The 20,543-nt window shown below is 44.6% G+C and overlaps 1 protein-coding gene across 2 annotated transcripts in view; it reads left to right on the forward strand.

The window, feature by feature from the left end:
- The window catches only part of P2RX1 (purinergic receptor P2X 1), a 141,442-nt gene that overhangs the window by 94,915 nt on the left and 25,984 nt on the right, over positions 1 to 20,543 (forward strand). For both annotated transcript variants that reach the window (XM_088447037.1, XM_088447038.1), the window contains one exon: positions 18,401 to 18,491. In XM_088447037.1, the coding sequence (XP_088303163.1) occupies positions 18,401 to 18,491 (91 nt within the window). The remainder of the gene's footprint in view (positions 1 to 18,400; positions 18,492 to 20,543) is intronic.

The following is a 20,543-nucleotide window of genomic DNA, read 5'->3' on the forward strand; positions in this document are numbered from 1 at the left end:
ACACACTACATTGGCCTCCTCAGGAATAAAACACACTACTTTGGCCTCCTCAGGAATAAAACACACTACATTGGCCTCCTCAGGAGTAAAACACACTACTTTGGCCTCCTCAGGAATAAAACACACTACTTTGGCCTCCTCAGGAATAAAACACACTACATTGGCCTCCTCAGGAATAAAACACACTACATTGTCCTCCACAGGAATAAAACACACTACATTGGCCTCCTCAGGAATAAAACACACTACATTGGCCTCCTCAGGAATAAAGCACACTACATTGGCCTCCTCAGGAATACAGCACACTACATTGCCCTCCTCAGGAATAAAGCACACTACATTGGCCTCCTCAGGAATAAAACACACTACATTGGCCTCCTCTGGAATAATACATACTACATTGGCCTCCTCAGGAATAAAACACACTACAGTACAAGTGCGCTGAGCTGACCGCAATGGCACACTTGACAACCACTCGCGGCACATTAGTGTGCCACGGCACAGTGGTTGAAAAACGCTGTCTCGGACGCTTTAACTCAGTCCCTTCCTTTATCCATTGTTTGCAGGCTGTTTCATCTGACTTTCTTAACTAGACACCTGGTACTCCCAAGGGGGCCATGGCCTGCAGTTTCCTGCTGCAAGCTTAAAATCCCCTTTCGGGGATCCCTGGTGAAGATCAGGTTCCTGTTAGACTCTGCGCCCTTTGAAAGTGACAATAAGAATCCTAAATATCCTGATAGGATATGCCTATGATGGATTTTGCTGTGAAAACTGTTGTGAAGAAAGCTACTCAGAACCAAGTCATGCTATATCTGCAGGAGTTATCCACCAGTATCATGGATGCAATCCGGGAGTCTCTGTATGCAGATCCAGTTCAGCCTCCACCTCCACTCCCGGTACTTCCAGTTGCAGCAGGTAAGGATTCAAATTTGTGCATTCCTTCACCAGCAAAGTTTGATGGGTATGCTTAACGCTACTGTTGGTTTCTTAATCAGTGTGCTGTTCAGGTTGAGATGGAACCTGCAAATATTTTACCTCATAGAGCCAAAGTGACCTATATCATCTCCTTTCTTTCTGGCCAGGCTTCTCCTCCCTGGGAGGAAAGTGATACATCCTCATTAAGGGGTCTATTCATCAGCACTTAATTTCTACAAAAGCAGGTGAACATGAAAATGTTCACCTGCTTTTGTAGAAATTAAGTTTTCGTGCCATTCATCAAAAAGGTAATGCATGAGGGGATGCAGTCAGGAATCTGATGGTCGAAATGCAGACCGCCGGCTTCCCGACTGTGAAATCCCAACACCTGTCACTAGAAGGTAAGCCAGGCCCCGGGCACGGGCAGCCACGCAGGGGGAGGGTTTGGTTTTAGGGCTTCCGGGGGGACTTAGGGTTAGACACCCCTTCCCTGGGAGGTTTAGGTTTCAGCTAGGGGAAGGGGGGTTAGGCACCACCGGGGGGAGGTTAGGGTTAGGCACCCCCCCGGGAGACTTAGGTTTAGGCTGCGGGGAAGGGAGGGTTAGGTTTAGGCACTTAGAGGGTGGTTAGGGTTAGGCATTAGGGGGGAGATTAGGGTTAGGCACCCCTAAAGGAGGGTTAGGGTAGAGTTAGGGGTACTTACCTAAATTAGCGATGGGGAGCTTCACCCCTGCTGGGCTTCCGCTGTCAGGATTAGAACCGCCGGCCATGCGGCTGGTGGTATTACGTACTGATTACATGCAGGAGATATCGTAGATATTTCTTGCTTACCTTTCTCTCCCGGAATGACCCGATGTTCCCGTACACTAGATGGTGTTTGCTCCCGCAAACCCGCTTCTTCCCTATAAGAAGGAGTTCCGGATTGCGGATCCCTCCGCCCCTGACGGCTCCTTCCGCCAGACGCCAGGGCTTTTGTGGAAGCCGAAAGGAGCAGTAAAACACTTAAGGGAGACAGCTGATTTTTTCATCAGTTGTCTCCGTTATGGAACAATGATGAATTGCTCCGGCACTCACGTCGAGTTAGAATGTTAATTATCGGGGTCCGTTCGGACCTTGATAATTAACATAATGAATACAGCCCTAATTATCCAGACTTCATTACCTCCTTCCACAAGATATTTAGTGAACTTGGACGAGTAGTGTCAGTTGCTTCTAGTATTCTACAGTTATGGTAGGGGTTGCAGAAAGTGGGCATGTTGTGTAGTTTCGCACTGTGTCCTCCAAGCTACAGTGGAACAACACAGGATTAATAGCTGTGTTTTAACAGGGTCTTGCAGAAATTAAACATTAGCTTGCTGTCCCAGAGCTTCCCCCTTGAATTAATTATTATTGTTATGCAATAAAATAGATCTTCATCTCTGGGAGAGAACTTTTGAGAGAGGTACTGCTGTTTTCATCAAGATTTGTCTAGTGTCCCACTTACAAGCTCTAACGCCTGACAAACCAATGCAACTGGGATGATCTTGGCTCTCCTCGGGGCAGAAGGTTCAAGAATAAGCTGTGTCTCTACTGTGCAGCTACTAATCACCTACTACCTAAATGTACCATACAGCCGGAAACGATAGGTCCTAAGTGTCTATGGAGAGGCTAACTTAGGAGTAGCTTATGGCTCTCTGTATCATTCTGACATTGCTAATTGCTCTATCATGGTAACACCTCAATACCTTGTGGGTTATTTTCTCTCTCCATTTTGGGAATGGACCCCGTTGCCCATTCCCCAACCTCAAACGGCTGCAGCCTTTCAATCAGGCAACGGCGTCCAGGGCACTGTGGCCGCACTCGCAGTGGCATGGCAGCACACGTGCACTGCGGCATCGGCACATGCACAGTCCACCCATCAACAGACTTGTACGTAAACCCTCGGGTTTGCGTACAAGTCTGAATCAGGCCCATTGACATGACACAGAAGGTACAGATTGCCCTAGTAAGCAGTAAATAGGGTGCTGGTAATTAATACAGTTGCACAAGAAGGGAAGAAAATGATCACTGGAAATAATTCCCTTATGACTATGGTAGGGAACAACCCAGCTTAGAGCTCTACGCTGAAATAGGTTATAACTCTGGCCCCAGGCGTTGCTACGGCTTTATTACAAGAGAAACAATTTTCACATTCCACAAGCGCAAATAATGTCAGCCGCGACTTGTTCTACTATGAACTTTTAGGAAAAGCCCAAGAAGGTTATTGCAGTTACTTTCAAAAATATATAAGAATGAAGATAATGAAGTATATCTTGATGAACCTGTTTCCAGTCCATGTGACACTAATGGGTAAATTTACTAAAGTGAGAGTTTTTAGAAGTGGAGATGTTGCCCATAGCAACCAATCAGATTCTACTTAACATTTAACTAGCACCTTCTAGAAGATAATAGCTAGAATCTGATTGGTTGCTATGGGCAACATCTCCACTTCTAAAAATCCACACTTTAGTAAATTTACCCCAGAGTGTGCAGTACGGACCATCTAGTCATTTTGTGCTGAGCACAAAGTGCTTGTTACAAATGAAGGCCACAGGTTTTTTAAACTTCACTACAAATAATAGAAAATATGGAAAATGTTGACCCTATTAAATTAAGGAAATAAATATTTGAATTCAGAGTTATTGTTATTTACACTTCAAATATGGGTCTGATGTAGAGGTGGATGAAAATCCTGTTGCGACTGCGATTCCATACACAGCGGTTCTGCGAAAATATGCTAATGCTGAAGCCTACAAATACGTTGCACCATCAGTTGCACCATCGATCCTCTGAGTAACCTATTTTGAGACACAATCCCAAAGCAATCAAGACACACCTGCGTTTGATTTATCACCCCACCTTATTTCCCACAAAGGCTCACTGACTCAGGAATCTATTTACTAAGCAGTGTTAGGAGAGCTCCCAACTGTCATTTTTCAAACACAGCCTGTGAGATGACAGTTGGGAGCTGATTGGCTGGCACCTTATCACTTTTCACTCTGTCTCCTAACACTGCTTAGTAACTAGACCCCTCAGTCACTCTGCATTTAAATCCTCATTGCGATCGCTGTCAGTAATCCACTGGGACTCATCATGCTGAAAGCAGCAAACATCAGTACCCCCCCCCCCCCTTCTATGCGCCCCGGCAAATAATTGTAAAAAAGTTTGACTTATAAGTCAGTCCATTTTCACACAGTTTATTTATTATTGTCCCCAATTAGTACTTTAAAATAATTCCATACCCTGGGCCTGATTCATCAAGGAACGCAACTGATAATACGCACGCAATCGGACAATTTTTGCGTACTGCGCATGCATCGCAGTGCACGAACCAGCCACTGCGATCGCAACTGCTATGCAGACCCATCGCAGAGTGATTGACAGGAAGTGCCATTTGTAGGTGGTGATGGGGGAGTGGCAAGGAAACCGCAGCCGTACCAGGGCATTTGAACGCTGTTACATTGGCGTGCATAAATTAGCCACTGTGATGCCATACGCAGCCTGAGGCCTGATAGCATGCGCTGAAGTTAGCAATTTCTGATTAAGATCAGATCTTTTGCAAGTGTGCGTGAGACTGCGATGGTACCGATGTTTTCGCAGTCTTGCTAAATATTATAGATGTGTGTAAGGTATAGTGCTGCGGCGGCATTTGCAGTCGCAATCCGTAATGAATTAGACCCTATGTCCATAATTTATTTTACAATATAAAGCTTTGAAATAGTTTTAAAAATACTTGCGTTTATTAAATTTTAATCACTTTTGCTGTAGATGTTTTTCTTTGTCTTTTTCAACTTTTCTGCTTTTCACAGGAATATATACTTTTCAAATTTGAATTCATTTTCATATATTCTGATGAAATATTATCGCCATGATAAAAAGTGGTAATTTTCGCATGAAAAATGCGATTAATAATACATCTGCCCTAAAACTTTCAACCAGTAGTTTATTTTACATTGCCATGCGAAACAGATAACAGACAATTGTAGGCATGTCGAGCAGGGGCACCATGAGGGGGGGAGTGGGTACTAATTTCCTGAGCCCGGGCTTGCTGAAGGGGCCCGGGTCCAGTGCCACCCCCCTCTCTTACCTCACAGCAGCCTTGCACGCACTGGGCACGTCAGGGTTATTCGCACTGATAAAACAAGCAGGAGCGACAAAACTACATTGCTAGCAAACACTGATTAATGGGGCTTACACTATTTGTACAGTACATATGTGTGTGGCTGAGTCTCAAGTCTGTGCAAAAAGGGTTGCGGCTATTTCTCCCGCTATGTTTAAACTTCATCTGTCACAGCCTAGCATCTCTTCTTCACTGTGGTCGGTTTTGTCTGTGGCCACAAGGCGACTATGGGCCATATTCAATTTGGAGTGAAAAGTCCGTTGCCGGACTTTTCGCCTTCAACGGAGGTTTTGGCGTCGAAAACTTATCGCATGCGTCCCCGCGCATCACCATATTCAATTCCAAATTGGCGAAAACGGGACCCGGCGAAAACTAAATCGGCGAAAAGTCCTGTAGTTTTTGGGGAAATCAGCCTGACACCCCCCTAAAGATGCTCTGAAATGGCAGTTCACTATGGGTACCTCCGAATAGCCCTGCAAAAGGTATTTGGGGTCTTTGAATGGTCTCAATAGGAGCTATTTAGCGTCTTTGGGAGAGTGGTGAAGAATAGCATTTAGTAACTTTTTTTGGCCAGAATAAGTAGTGCCATCAAATTTAGGGTACATGAAAATGGGTGCAAGCATATGTAAAAATCGCTAAAGTCAAGCTTTAAAGTGCACCAAAAAGAAAAAACGCACCTTCAGCGAGCACCTGCAATAAAAAAAATCCTCCCAAATACTTGCAGATCCCCCAAGGCTATTTCGCTAGTTTTTTAAGTTGTACCCCCACTTTGACATTTTTCACCCACTTTTTCAAAGTGCTTTTTTGGGGTGTCCTTAGCGCTTTTTTAACGCAGTTATCGTCAAGAGGGGTGTACAAAGGGTGCAGAGTGGTTTCCGCACCTCTGCACCCCAAAACCCCAATTCTGCACTATTTTCTGCCGGGTATTCATAGGCGAAACTTTATCGCCTATTCCATTGCATTGCGTTTTCGCACAAAGACACTAAAATTGAATACGGGGATAAGTGAAATCGTTGAAAATGACATCATCGGCAAAATAGTCTCGCCTAAAAACGCATTTTCACTCCAAATTGAATAAGGCCAAATGATGCAATATGTAAAAAAGATTAGTTATACTACAGTGTTGAAGCCAGTTGCGTAACAACAGCCCCTGCAGACCCCACGGTGGCTTAGAGGTGCCGGGGGACTGATTAAGGGGGGGGGGGGTGCAGGCTCAGTGCTACGCACCACTGCATTGTACATTCTGCATGGCACAGGCCATTCATATGTCAGCCAGTGCCAGCTGCCTCGCTCCTGGGATTTGCGTTCCCCTGTGGAACACAACCCTTTAGCTGTCATATGCAGTGTCCCCCTCCCTCAGCTGCCTGCCCACCTCCTTGTCTCTATGGAATGGGTCGTGCAGTACCCTGGAGCTGCTCCCTGGAGGTCCGCTGAACCACTCAGGGAGCAGAGAGGGAGGAGAGGGGTAGGTGCTGGTGTGCTGCGGTGTGGATGGAAGTAGGAGGATCAGGACACGCCAGGTGCTGCTTTCCCGTCACACTCCGCTGTCTGTTCTGTGTGAGGCTGCTGCTGCAGTCAGCACTGTTCATGGATGGAGAGACGGGCTGGGACCTGGGTGCTGCAGAGACTAGGTGACCCCCATAGCAGAGGAGATTCTTCTTCAGCTTACTCTGACTTTTTCCCAGCGAGTCCTTCCACTCCAATCCTGTCTTCTGCTTCCCACCACTAATCCCATCCTGCCCCCTGCCTCCCACTGCTACTCCCATCCTGCCCCCTACCTCCCACTACTACTCCCATTCTGCCCCATATATCCCTGCTTTCCACCATTACTACCATCCTGCTTCCTGCTCTGCACTACTGCTACTAATCTCATCCTGCCTCCCACTACTACTCCCATCCTGGCTCCTGCCTCCCACTACTACTCCCATTCTGCCCCATATATCCCTGCTTTCCACTATTACTACCATCCTGCTCCCTGCTCTGCACTATTACTAATCTCATCCTGACCCTTGCCCCGCACTACTACTCCCATCCTGCCCACTGCCTCCCACTACTACTCCCATCCTGCCTCCCACTACTAATCCCATCCTACTCCCTGCCTCCCACTACTACTGCCATCCTGCCTCCCACTACTACTCCCATCCTAACCCCTGCCTCCCATCCTGCCCCCTGCCTCCCACTGCTACTCCCATCCTGACCCTTGTCCCGCACTACTACTCCTATCCTGCCCCCTGCCTCCCACTGCTACTGCCATCCTACCCCCTGCCTCCCACTTCTACTCCCATCCTGCTTCGCACTACTACTCCCATCCTGCCCCCTGCCTCCCACTTCTACTCCCATCCTGCCCCCTGTCTCCGACTGCTACTCCCATCCTGCCCCCTGCTTCCCACTACTACTCCCATCTTGCCCCATATACCCTTGCTTTCCACTATTACTATCATCCTGCTCGCTGCTCTGCACTACTGCTACTAATCTCATCCTGACCCTTGCCCCGCACTACTACTCCCATCCTGCCTCCCACTACTGCTCCCATCCTGTCCCCTGCCTTCCACTACTACTCCCATCCTACCCCTGTTCTGCACTACTACTACTAATCTCATCCTGCCCCCTGCTTCCCACTGCTACTGCCATCCTGCCCACTGCTACTCCCATCCTGCTTCCCACTACTACTCCCATCCTGCTTCCCACTACTACTCCCATCCTGCCTCCCACTGCTACTCCCATCCTGCCCCCTGCCTCCCACTGCTACTCCCATCCTGCCCCCTGCCTCCCACTGTTACTCCCATCCTGCCTCCCACTGCTACTCCCATCCTGCCCCCTGCCTCCCACTGCTACTCCCATCCTGCCCCCTGACTCCCACTACTACTCCCATCCTGCCTCCCACTGCTACTCCCATCCTGCCCCATATATCCCTGCTTTCCACTATTACTACCATCCTGCCCCCTGCTCTGCACTACTGCTACTAATCTCATCCCGACCCTTGTCTCCCACTACTACTCTCGTCCTGCTCCCTGCCTTCCACTACTACTCCCATCCTTCCTCTGACTGCTACTCCCATCCTGCTTCCGACTGCTACTCCCATCCTGCCCCCTGCCTCCCACTACTACTCCCATTTTGCCCCCAGCTTCCCACTACTACTCCCATCCTGCTTCCGACTGCTACTCCCATCCTGCCCCCTGCCTCCGACTGCTACTCCCATCCTGCCCCCTGCTTCCCACTACTACTCCCATCTTGCCCCATAGACCCCTGCTTTCCACTGTTACTACCATCCTTCCCCTGCTCTGCACTACTACTACTAATCTCATCTTGACCCTTGCCCCGCACTACTACTCCTATCCTGTACCCTGCCTCCCACTACTACTCCCATCCTGCCCCCTGCCTCCCACTGCTATTCCCATCATGCCCCTGCTTCCCACTGTTACTGCCATCCTGCCCTTACTGCTACTCCCATCCTTCTTCCCAGTACTACTCCCATCCTACCCCCTGCCTCCCACTTCTACTCCCATCCTGCCCCCTGCCTCCCACTACTACTCCCATCCTGCCCCATATACCCCTGCTTTCCACTATTACTACCATCCTGCCCCCTGCTCTGCACTACTGCTACTAATCTCATCCACACCCTTGCCTCGCACTACTACTCCCATCCAGCCCCCTGCCTCCCACTACTACTTCCATCCTTCACTGTATTTAGTTATTAACTATAATAAATATGTAATCCTTAATTTTTTTAAATTACTCCCATCCTGCCCCCTGCTTACCATTACTACTCCCATCCTATCCCTGCTCTGCACTACTGCTAATCTTATCCTGACCCTTGCCCCGCACTACTACTCCTATCCTGCCCCCTGCCTCTCACTACTACTCCCATCCAGCCCCCTGCTTCCCACTGCTATTCCCATCCTGCCCCCCGCTTACCATTACTACTCCCATCCTGTCCCTGCTCTGCACTACTGCTAATCTTATCCTGACCCTTGCCCCGCACTACTACTCCTATCCTGCCCCCTGCCTCTCACTACTACTCCCATCCAGCCCCCTGCCTCCCACTGCTACTCCCATCCTGCCCCCCTGCTTACCATTACTACTCCCATCCTATCCCTGCTCTGCACTACTGATAATCTTATCCTGACCCTTGCCCCGCACTACTACTCCTATCCTGCCCCCTGCCTCCCACTACTACTCCCATCCTGCCTCACACTGCTACTCCCATCTTGCCCCCTGCCTCCCACTGCTACTCCCATCCTGCCTCCCACTGCTACTCCTATACTGCCCCCTCCCTCCCACTGCTACTCCCATCCTGCCCCCTGACTCCCACTACTACTCCCATCCTGCCTCCCACTGCTACTCCCACCCTGCCCCATATATCCCTGCTTTCCACTATTACTACCACCCTGCCCCCTGCTCTGCACTACTGCTACTAATCTCATCCTGACCCTTGCCTCGCACTACTACTCCAATCCTGCCCCTTGCCTCCCACTACTACTCCCGTCCTGCCCCCTGCCTTCCACTGCTACTCCCAACCTGCCCCCTGTTCTCACTACTACTCCCATCCTACCCCCGCTCTGCACTATTACTACTAATCTCATCCTGACCCTTGCCTCGCACTACTACTCCCATCCTACCCCCGCTCTGCACTATTACTACTAATCTCATCCTGACCCTTGCCTCGCACTACTACCATCCCACTTAATTTTTTTTATTTACTCCCATTCTGCCAACTGCTTACCATTACTACTCCCATCCTATCCCTGCTCTGCACTACTGCTAATCTTATCCTGACCCTTGCCCCGCACTACTACTCCTATCCTGCCCCCTGCCTCCCACTGCTACTCCCATCCTGCCCCCCGCTTACCATTACTACTCCCATCCTGTCCCTGCTCTCCCACTGCTACTCCTATACTGCCCCCTGACTTCCACTACTACTCCCATCCTGCCCCCTGCTTCTCACTACTACTCCCATCCTACCCCCGCTCTGCACTATTACTACTAATCTCATTCTGACCCTTGTCCCGCACTACTACTCCCATCCTGTACTCCGCCTCCCACTACTACTCCCATCCTGCCCCTGTCTCCCACTGCTACTTCCATCCTGCCCACTGCCTCCCACTGCTACTCCCATCCTGCCGCCCACTAGTACTCCCATCGTGCCCCCTGCCTCCCACTGCTACTCCTATCCTGCCCACTGCCTCCCACTGCTACTCCCATCCTGCCCCATATACCCCTGCTTTCCCCTATTACTACTATCCTGCCCCCTGCTCTGCACTACTGCTACTAATCTCATCCTGAACCTTGCCCTGCACTACTACTAACACCATCATCAGCAGTCGCGTAATGTATGGAGCTGCAGAGTTTTTCACTGTATTTAGTTATTAACTATAATGAATATGTAATCCTTACATTGTTTTATTTTCTAAAGTATCTATTTTATAGGTAACAATTTACCACATCCCCTTTTGAATTGCCTTACCCCTCCCCCTGGCCCCCAGCCCCAGGGACATACACTACCTGCCCTCCTGCTGGCCCCAGTGACATAATTTCCCCACCCCACCCTCCGGCCTCAGGGGCATACACTGCATGATTGCAAAGTCTGTAGACACGGACAGTGGCTCTCCCAGTCCTTACATATTCGAATGCACTGATGTACACCAATGAAGGGTTATTGTAGCGGCATTAGCATAAAGTCATTGATGTAACTGCAGCAAAACATGCAAGGAAGGCCGCAACTGCATCAAACACAGAAACGGGTCCTATGAGCAGGGATCCCACCCCTCTCAACAGACCTCACCCCCTCAATAGACCCCACCCCCATTAGGGCTGCTTCCATAAATTTCCTGGCCTGGTTTTCCATCCCAATCCGCCCCTGGGAAAGTCTGAGGTTCTGTAGGAATAATCACTGCTGCTTTTGCAGTTGTCAGCAAGTAAATCAGCCACCGTGTCTGATCGACGTCTCCACCAGTTGAACTTGTTTACTTGATTTCCCCAAAGGCCATGCAGTGTCTGTCTTGCTGCTTCCTGTAGTCCTCCTCCTGCAGGGTAACCACGATAATTGAGCTATGTGACGCAGCTTGTGAGATAATAGTATGTATAAGATGATACACTCAAAGTTTACATGTTATAACCTATGTTCCCAATAATCTGGTTCTACACGGACATAGAAACTATGCAATCTGTCTTGAGCTGAGGTGACAGACTGGCAGGAGCAGAGAGGAAGGTTGGTGAGGCAGATCTTTCAGGGTGGGATGTAATGGGCATTACTGTGTGGCACAATGTGCTATAAGGGGTATTAGTGTGACGTGTTATAAAGGGCATTATTGTGTGGCATAGTCTGTAAAGGGCATTATTGTGTGGCATAATGGGGCATTACTATGTGGCATAATGTGTCATAGGTGCATTACGGTGTGCATAATGTGTTATAAGGGACATTACTTAGTGTGGTATAATGCTGAAGGTGCATTACTGTGTTACGAAACCACACACTTTTTTTCTTTTTTTTTTGCGGGTGCGGGGCTCCAGAAACAGGAGCAAAACTTACAGTTACGCCACTGGTTGGAGCATCTCAGCCGTGCTGGGCGTCTTGTGCCACAGAGGACACATCTGTACCTACTATGTATCCCTAACAAAAGCTTACTATATTTTTTTTCCTGTTCTGAATGGCAGAATAGCTCAAACAGCATAGAAGGCCTGATTCAGTATTGATCGTAATTACAATCGCATCTGCGTATTCGCACGCAGCTCAGCTGTGAAAATATGCTAATGCCTGCCACAGCTCAGCCACCATAAAGATGCCTACTGCTGCTTTCTCACATACGTCCAGCTCGCACGTCTGTGTAAACATCGGTACCATCGAAGCACATCGGCCCGTCACAAACATTTACAGGTGGTCTGACCATACACAGAAACTTCTGACGCCACAGATGTGTATTCCCTTGCCGATATTTTAATTCCAAGATACACGAAAAAAAAATAATATATAGAATATAGTGTAATACTGTGAAGGTATTTACTTATATCTTAAAATTTCGATGTATACTCACCCTTTAAAGGTGATTCTTGTGCATTGGACACAATTGACACCATGGTCCTACGGTGGTTGCGCTATGCAACGTTGGACCTTGTGTCGTGGTCCTCAATAGCTCACAGTCTTTATATGGAAACATAAACGTAACAAGCTTCCATAGTGTAGATCGGTATACCCAAATCAAGTTTGTATTATAAATACATTATGCTCACTTTGAGTGGGATATATTATATGCCTTGGACATTCATTATAACATTCCGATGTCCATCAGTATCATGCTCCCGCTTTTTTGGATTGTGGCCCAAAAATTATTTTGTAATAAATTATGATTGTATATAAAAATAGTATTTTATATATTATAAGTCGGAAATAGGACACAGAGATCTGATAATAAAATAAAATTTATACACAGATCCTTCTGAAATGTATAAAAAATAATTTTAGCATGCAAAAAAAGGAAAAAAAGAAAAAAAGAATTGACATATCAAAAAGAGAAGGGAGTAGAATGGGTGGTGGATGATGTCATGGGATACCTATAGCAACGCGTTTTCCAGATCTTACATCTGCTTCCTCAGGCTAGTAACTGAGAAGTGAACAACCTGGCCCTTAAGTAGGAGACTCAGGGCATGTATAACGATGATTGACAGAGACTGTGATCATTTGAAATTCCGTAAAAAACAGTGTTACAAATTATTGGTGGAATATTACGAGTGTAAGTATAAAAAAGAGCTAATTTCCTCTTGAATTTGATTTAGGATGCTCATAGTTGTTAATAAAAGGTGAAAGTGGGAGGGGTGACGTCATGTCTGAGATTAATTAATGTTCAATATAAACATTGCAATATGTAAATTACATGATTTTGTTGTTACCTGATGAAGGAGAAATCGTCCTCTGATAGAGAGCCGTAACACTAAGGTGTCAGTGATCGATCAGCGCTGTGGTATAAAATACCGTCAGCGCGGTTGGTTACCTAGGAGATGCATCCAAGATGACTTCCTAATGCCGTCATAATGCACGGAAAGAGGACGGAGGGGGTGTGGCTGATAACAAAATCAGTCGTGTCCAGAGTAACAGGTTGCCATAGTGCCCGGAGACGCTGATGACGTCGCCGGTCTTATGCACCTGTCAAACTAGGGATTCGGACGGCTGTGTTAGCACTGCCGTAATTATAGTGTGATGAATATTCTCAAAATATGGAACAGTTACTAAAGGGGAATTATGTAAAATAACTGTGTGGAAGTAAAGTGCTATGTGCGTATGAAATGATATGGTTAAGTGATGGAATGTGTATTCGGTATAGTTATTACAAATTCATGTGAGAGTTGTGTGTATGTGATAAGGCTAATGTTAATCATATTATTAGGTGAATAGTATATTGTATCATACATTAATCATATATTACAGTGATTTGGATGAATATGTAAGAAAAATTAACGTGTATATATAAATTAAAAAAAGAATTACTAAGTACTTAAAAATATAAATAAATATAGATAAAAATGTCAATACAGAAGGGCATAACATGAAGGACCAAAAGGACATAATGTATTAAAAAGGGACATATTATATTAAAAAAGAACAGGTTTAAAAAAATATTTTGCAAAAGAGAGGGTTACCGGAAAAAAGTTAATTAACAATCATGGGAGTTTTAAAAGGGGTACAGAAAAAGGCCACCAGGTTAATGTCGATGTTCAATCCTTGGGGGTGGAGCGTCTTCATTTTATGGATCCAATATGTTTCTTTTCACAAGAGTTTGTTCACTTTATCACCGCCTCTCACTCCAAGGTGGACCCTATCAATCCCAAAAACTGTTAGACCATCTGGATTACTAAAATGTGCATCCAAAAAAAAAATGTTTAGAGACACTATGGGTAATGAGGCCCTTTTTAATATTCAAAATGTGTTCTTGAGGTCTTCCCAATATATTGTAGCTTACATGGACATTATAAAAGGTAATTTACATAGTTACAGTTAATATTCTGTTTGATGGAGTATTCTTGTTTGTTTATATTTGAAACAAAAGTGGTGGTTTTACGTCCATGTTTACAGGATATACATGAAGTACAGTAAATGGAAAAAGCCTTTTTGTTGGATGTTGAGCCAGTTTTCAGAGGTCTTGTTGATTGATGGTGGAATGGTAGGGACCAGTTTACTTTTGATGTTCGGTGCTCTTCTAAAAATCACTTGTGGTTTATTTGGAAGATGGGTGCCTAAAATAGGATCACATAGAAGAATAGGCCAATGTTCATAAGACCGGCGACGTCATTAGCGTCTCAGGGCACTATGGCAACCTGTTACTTTGGACACGACTGATCTTGTTATCAGCCGCGCCCCCTCCGTCTTCTTTCCGTGCATAATGACGGCATTAAGATGTCATCTTAGCTGCATCTCCTAGGTAACCAACTGCGCTGACGGTATTTTATACCACAGCGCTGATCGGATCACTGACACCTTCGTTTTACGGCTCTCTATCAGAGGACGATTTCTCCTTCATCAGGTAACGGACAAAATCATGTAATTTACATATTGCAATGTTTATATTGAACATTAATTAATCTCAGACATGACTTCACCCCTCCCGCTTTCACCTTTTATTAACAACTATGAGCATCTTAAATCAAATTCAAGAGGAAATTAGCTCTTTTTTTAATACTCGTAATATTCCACCAATAATTTGTAACACTGTTTTTCACTGAATTTCAAGTGATCACAGTCTCTGTCAATCATCGTTATACATGCCCTGAGTCTCCTACTTAAGGGCCAGGTTGTTCACTTCTCAGTTACTAGCCTGAGGAAGCAGATGTAAGATCTGGGAAACGCGTTGCTATAGGTATCCCATGACATCATCCACCACCCATTCTACTCCCTTCTCTTTTTGATATGTCAATTCCTTTTTTCTTTTTTCCTTTTTTTGCATGCTAAAATTATTTTTTATAAATTTTAGAAAGATTGGTGTATACATTTTGTTATATTATCAGATCTCTGTGTCCTGTTTCGGACTTATAATAAATAAAATACTATTTTTATATACAATCATCATTTATTCCAAAATAATTTTTGGGCCACAATCCAAAAAACCGGGAGCATAATATTGACAGACATCAGGATGTTACAATGAATGTCCAAGGCATATAATACTGTATATCCCACTCAAGGTGAGCATAATGTATTTATAATACAAACTTTATTTGGGTATACCGATCCACAGTATGGAAGCTTGTTACGTTTTTCTTTCCCTATAACGACTGTGAGCTATTGAGGACCACGACAGAAGGTCCAACGTTGCATAGCGCAACCACCGTAGGACCACGGTGTTAATTGTGCCCAATGCACAAGAATCACCTTTACAGAGTGAGTATACATCGAAATTTTAAGATATAAGAAAATACCATCACAATAGTACACTATATTCTATCATTTTTTATTTTTTTGCATATCTTGGAATTAAAATATCGGCCAGGAATACACATCTGTGGCCCAGAAGCGCCGGAACTACCCCATATCACAATCTTTCCATTTGGAGCCTTGTTGATAGCTCCTGTTCCCTGGCTGAATCCAAAGTCCACAACTAAGACGTCACAAGGAACATAGCGTGAGTTACCCATATTCCTAATCGTACGCAGAAACTGCAAGTCTCGTCGCACGCAGTGAGTACTCAAGCTGCGTATACAATTGCAGTTACTAATTTATGCACGCCCAGGAAACGGAGTTCAAATGGACAGGCACGCTTGTGTTTCTCCAACCACTCCCCCGTCACCACCCCCAAACGCTCACGGCCTGTCACTCACTTTGCGGTGGATTCCTATGTGCGTACGTAACCCCAGTGCGTTTGCCGTGCACACGCTTTGCAGTGCATGCGCAATGTCCATCATTCGCTTGATCTGCATACGTAGTTGCTATTGCGATTGCTGCTGAATCAGGCCCATACTGTAGTTTCAACAATCTCATCTATAAGAACTTCTTCTAATAAAACCTGCCCTTTTCTCTGGCAGCTTAATGCGTTACTTTCAAACTGCATCTTGATAAATTATATAATTAGTATTTGGGCATGTGTAACAAATGAGATGTCAGTTTCAGAGCTTTGAAATATTGGTTTTATGTGAGTTTTTGCATTTTACAAACAGCCTATTATTATTATCATTATTATTATCATTTATTTATATGGCACCACAAGAGTTCCGTAGCGCCTTACAAAGTACATAAACAAATAGATTGACCAGTGACTTACAGTGCAATACATTACAGGACATGGATAATATATATTGCTACATTAGCGACCATAACACCCAGATAAGCAACAGTGCAAAGTAACCAAGTGTTAGGTGCCCTAGTGGGAAGTAAGAAGTAGATGAAAGTAAGTAAGGAGAAGCACAAGAGGGTAGAGGGCCCTGCTCATAAGAGCTTACATTCTAAAGGGGAGGGGAAAAACTGAACATAAAGTCACCAAAAAAATAATCCCCCCTTGAAATCATAATATGACACTAAGTTATGCCTACTGAGATAGCTTGGTTCACGGTGTGCCAGAGCAATGATTATATAAAGAATATTGTTTTATATCTACAGAACAATTGCAATTAATACAAAATTTTATGCCTTTTTGTTCTGAAATTAGTCCTGGTCAAAAATATTTATGGCATATAAAGAGATCCTTGAGAATGGATCTCTATTACCTAAGAAAGTTATTGATACTTACCAATAAATATGCAGCAGTTGCATAAGAGCTCCTTACCCTAATGCATGATGACACATGGATGTGAGAAGATATTACATCCCACACTGTCCGTCCTACATCCTCCTACAAAATAAAATGCACTATAGGAGGTGAAAACCTTTATGTGCACATACAGTATAGGGGCTGATTCTGAGTTGGGCGGAAAGCAAAGAGCAAGTAACTGTGCAACCATGTAGCAATGCAAGGGGTGCAAATACATTTTATTTGCATGCAGGGTAAGTTCTACCTGCTTATGCATGGAGCCTATAAATGCAGAACAGCTTTATTTTTACACTGCAATTTAGATTTCCGTTTGGACTAAGAATGGGCATTGAACATCAATGTTTTTACCAACCATCGATGGTTAATCACCAATGGATAATTGTTTTGTCATAAATGTCTGAGATCCAATGGTTCTCCGCCATCAATGGCACAGATCCCAACTGTTTTTTTTTCCTCCCTGGCACTAAGACACGGAGAATAGCTCAGTCCCCTGGCTTGAGCCCCGCCTCCAAATCTGAGTGGCCCGCGGCCCAGTGACTAATACCTATTTCACACTGCAAGCAAATAACCCGAGTTATTGCACATGTACGTGCAGCAACCCGGGTTGCTGTGCAGTGTGAAAGGGCCCAGTTGAAATAACCCGGGTCGACCTGGTATTTCAACCTAACGAGCAGGAATAAACACAAGTTCAACCCGGCTCACAGTGCGACGTGAACGAGTAATCCGGGTCGAGGGGTCCCATTCACTGCATAGGAAGGTCCGGCGCTTGGAGTTGATGTAATCTCAAAGCGCCGGCTCAGCGGCGATGCGGTGATGTAATCGACCTGGCATTATTGCCGGGTCGGGCCACTAGTCTGAAAGGAGTCTCAGGCGCGTGTACAAATCCCGGGTGCGAGCAACAAATTGCGATGTGAAACTATTGATGGTTTTCTGCTGATGGTTACACACCACTGAGGTTAACCACCGATGGTACCATTGATGCCTAACCCACCGATGGCCACCACTAGTCTCAACACACTCTTCTCAGATGTAAATCTGTTCCACCTGCAGTGCAAAATGGTTTCACCAAAATGTGTAAACTTACTTGCTCTTTTTGCTTTGCTCCCAACTCAGAATCAGCCACATAGGGCCAAATGTAATAGGGTGAGAGTTTAGAAAATGTGAGAGTTTAGCAGTAAACTCTCACATTGGTTGAGTTTTATCTTCACAATGGGAAAACATCTGAATGAGATTTTAAATCGTGAGAGTTTTTTAAGTCTAAAAAAACATGCAAGTTCGCTCTGTTACTTTGTTTTTGGACTCTATTACATTGGCAAAGTTTAAAAAGTGTCAGAAACTCTCACTTTTCTAAACTCTCAACCTATTACATTTGGCCCATAGTGTCCAAAAGTTTGTTTTTATTTTTAAAAAAATTTTGTTTTAAATTGTACCTCTGAAAAAGATTTATATAAAGTAAACACATCCCATGAAATAAACATGCTGCCTAATAGTAATTTTTCATCAACATACAATATAACATTTACATATACACGCTGCGGGAAATATTATAATACAAAAAATTTTGTAATTCACTTTAATGGGTTTACTAATCTCTCTTCCAAAAATTTACAATTCAAAGATATGCAAGATACTACAAAGATGATGGGAAAAAGAAAAGGACATTATTCAAGGTTTTTGGTATTCGTATTGACATCCTTGTGAATGGAGAGGTAATGTTAAGATTATTTTATTATTTCTCTATAAACACTTTGCCAACTAAAATAATATTTTTAACCTGGTAAAATAGCATATGGAGATAATATATTTGTCATTTAGTAAGCTTGCTATAATGTATGTGATACCCACAACATGTACGATTCTCACTTCCTGAGGGAATGTATTTGGTGAATTGCTGTAAATTAGCAATTATCCATCATCATTTGTGAATATTTTGCCATTTCAGCCAAAGCACATATGAAGGAAAATATGACTACAATGAAAAATGTACAGAGAGTCTCTTTGCTCCCAGAATTATGTGTAGACTATAAGTGGTACAGTTGTGTATACTTTGTGAGTGGCCAGTGACAAGCTACTCTCCTCTCCCTGCTCTGCAGGGCTCAGGTGCCCTTTACTCAAAGAACGTGTTTTTATTGTCTAAGCAAATTACTCCAGAAATGTGATTTTGCAAACCCCAGAAATACACAAATCAGTGAAAGGTAGAGAAAATGTTAATATTTATTATTGAAAATGTATTTCAGAGTTGAAGTCCTTGCCTGTTATTTAAGCCATAAGAGTTTGCAAAGAGAGAGGTTTAACTACAAGAATGTAATTGTACAATTAAGATATCTTTAAATGTTTTCTACTGACTTTTAGCCTTTTATGACCTATTCTGATTTATCTAACAAGATCTATGACTATAATTGACGAATCCTTGTTTTATCTAATCTGGAGAGAAGGCATTTTGATAAAAGAAAACTTATTTTTATAATTGCTCGGTTTTGATTAACTATTTTAGCTGGTTCATGGGAAAATTGGCCTCTTTTGTCTTTGATGGATAAGATGTTTTTATGTGATATTCGGCCTCTCACATTAGGAGCAAATAGTTTATCTGTTTTTTCACCTTTTTCATAATATTTTTGGTTTATACTTCTGAGACTTTTTTGTGTTTCCAAATATAATATTGTTTAACTCCCCCCTCACTTTTATTAAATCCTGACTGCCTATAGAGTTCGTGGTGCTGATGCAAAGTTTTTACCTAGTGTATCTTGCATGAATATGCGCTGTGCATGTTTAGAAGGAAAGCACACACAGATGTGGCTATACAGAGTCATATGCAATTATGGCACATCACTCATTACAACTGAAGATGGAACTGGAGTGGGAAGAGGGTTTCTCACGTATGCAAGATGCTGTGAGTGTGTGTTCATGGAAACCTACAAGTATTCACAACTGCACCCATTAAAAGACGTATCTTTTGCACTTGCCATAGGCAGGGCCACAAGTAGGGGTAGGCGAGGGGTGCCACTGCCCAGGGAGCAGAGTCTAGAGGGCATCATCATCACTGCTCCGTGAGCCCTATATTTGTCATGCAGGTTGCCTGGATTGGTACCCTGCAGCCTAGAAAGCCACCACAAGGAACATCCTTAGGACGCTCCGGGTGCCCAGCTTATGCCACTTGTTGTTACATCATGTCGTCACATGCTCAGGTGCGGGCTCGGCACAGTGCACATATCTTCCTGCTATGGCCCTGGCAATAGAGAGGTGCAAGTATGAACTGACTATGATGACATGGCTGAAGGCGTGCTTTTCTCAGTTCTATCTGATATACGGAAATCCTCTGTGTTCTTGTTCTTGGACCCTTTATGTTTGTTTTCTTATAGTTGAAGATCAGTAATCAATTCTAACATCTGATGTGCTCGATCCTTCTTAAAACGGAAAGACTATCGTATTATATGTCTCTTAATAGCTGACGTATTGGCAAGGGTGGATTGGGATGGAAAACCAGTCCTTGTAATTTCTGGAAGCAGCCCTAAAGGGAGTGGGTCTGTTGAGAAGACTGGGTCTGTGGAGGGGGCCACCACCGGTCGCACCATTGAAACTTGCACCACGCGCAGAAGCTTCAAATGCTGCCCGATCTGAGCTCGGATCACAGCAGCCAGTGTGAATCATCTCGGTCTGGGAACAGGGCGAGCAACAGAAATCTTGGGGCCAGGTACACTCATTTTTTTACACCCCCACCCCATCCCTCCCCACCAGGTAAAGGCCAGTCGACTCAAGAGTCT

This window comes from Taudactylus pleione, unplaced genomic scaffold (assembly GCF_031769625.1).
Source record: "Taudactylus pleione unplaced genomic scaffold, aTauple2 ptg000411l, whole genome shotgun sequence".
Taxonomy (NCBI): Eukaryota; Metazoa; Chordata; class Amphibia; order Anura; family Myobatrachidae; genus Taudactylus; species Taudactylus pleione.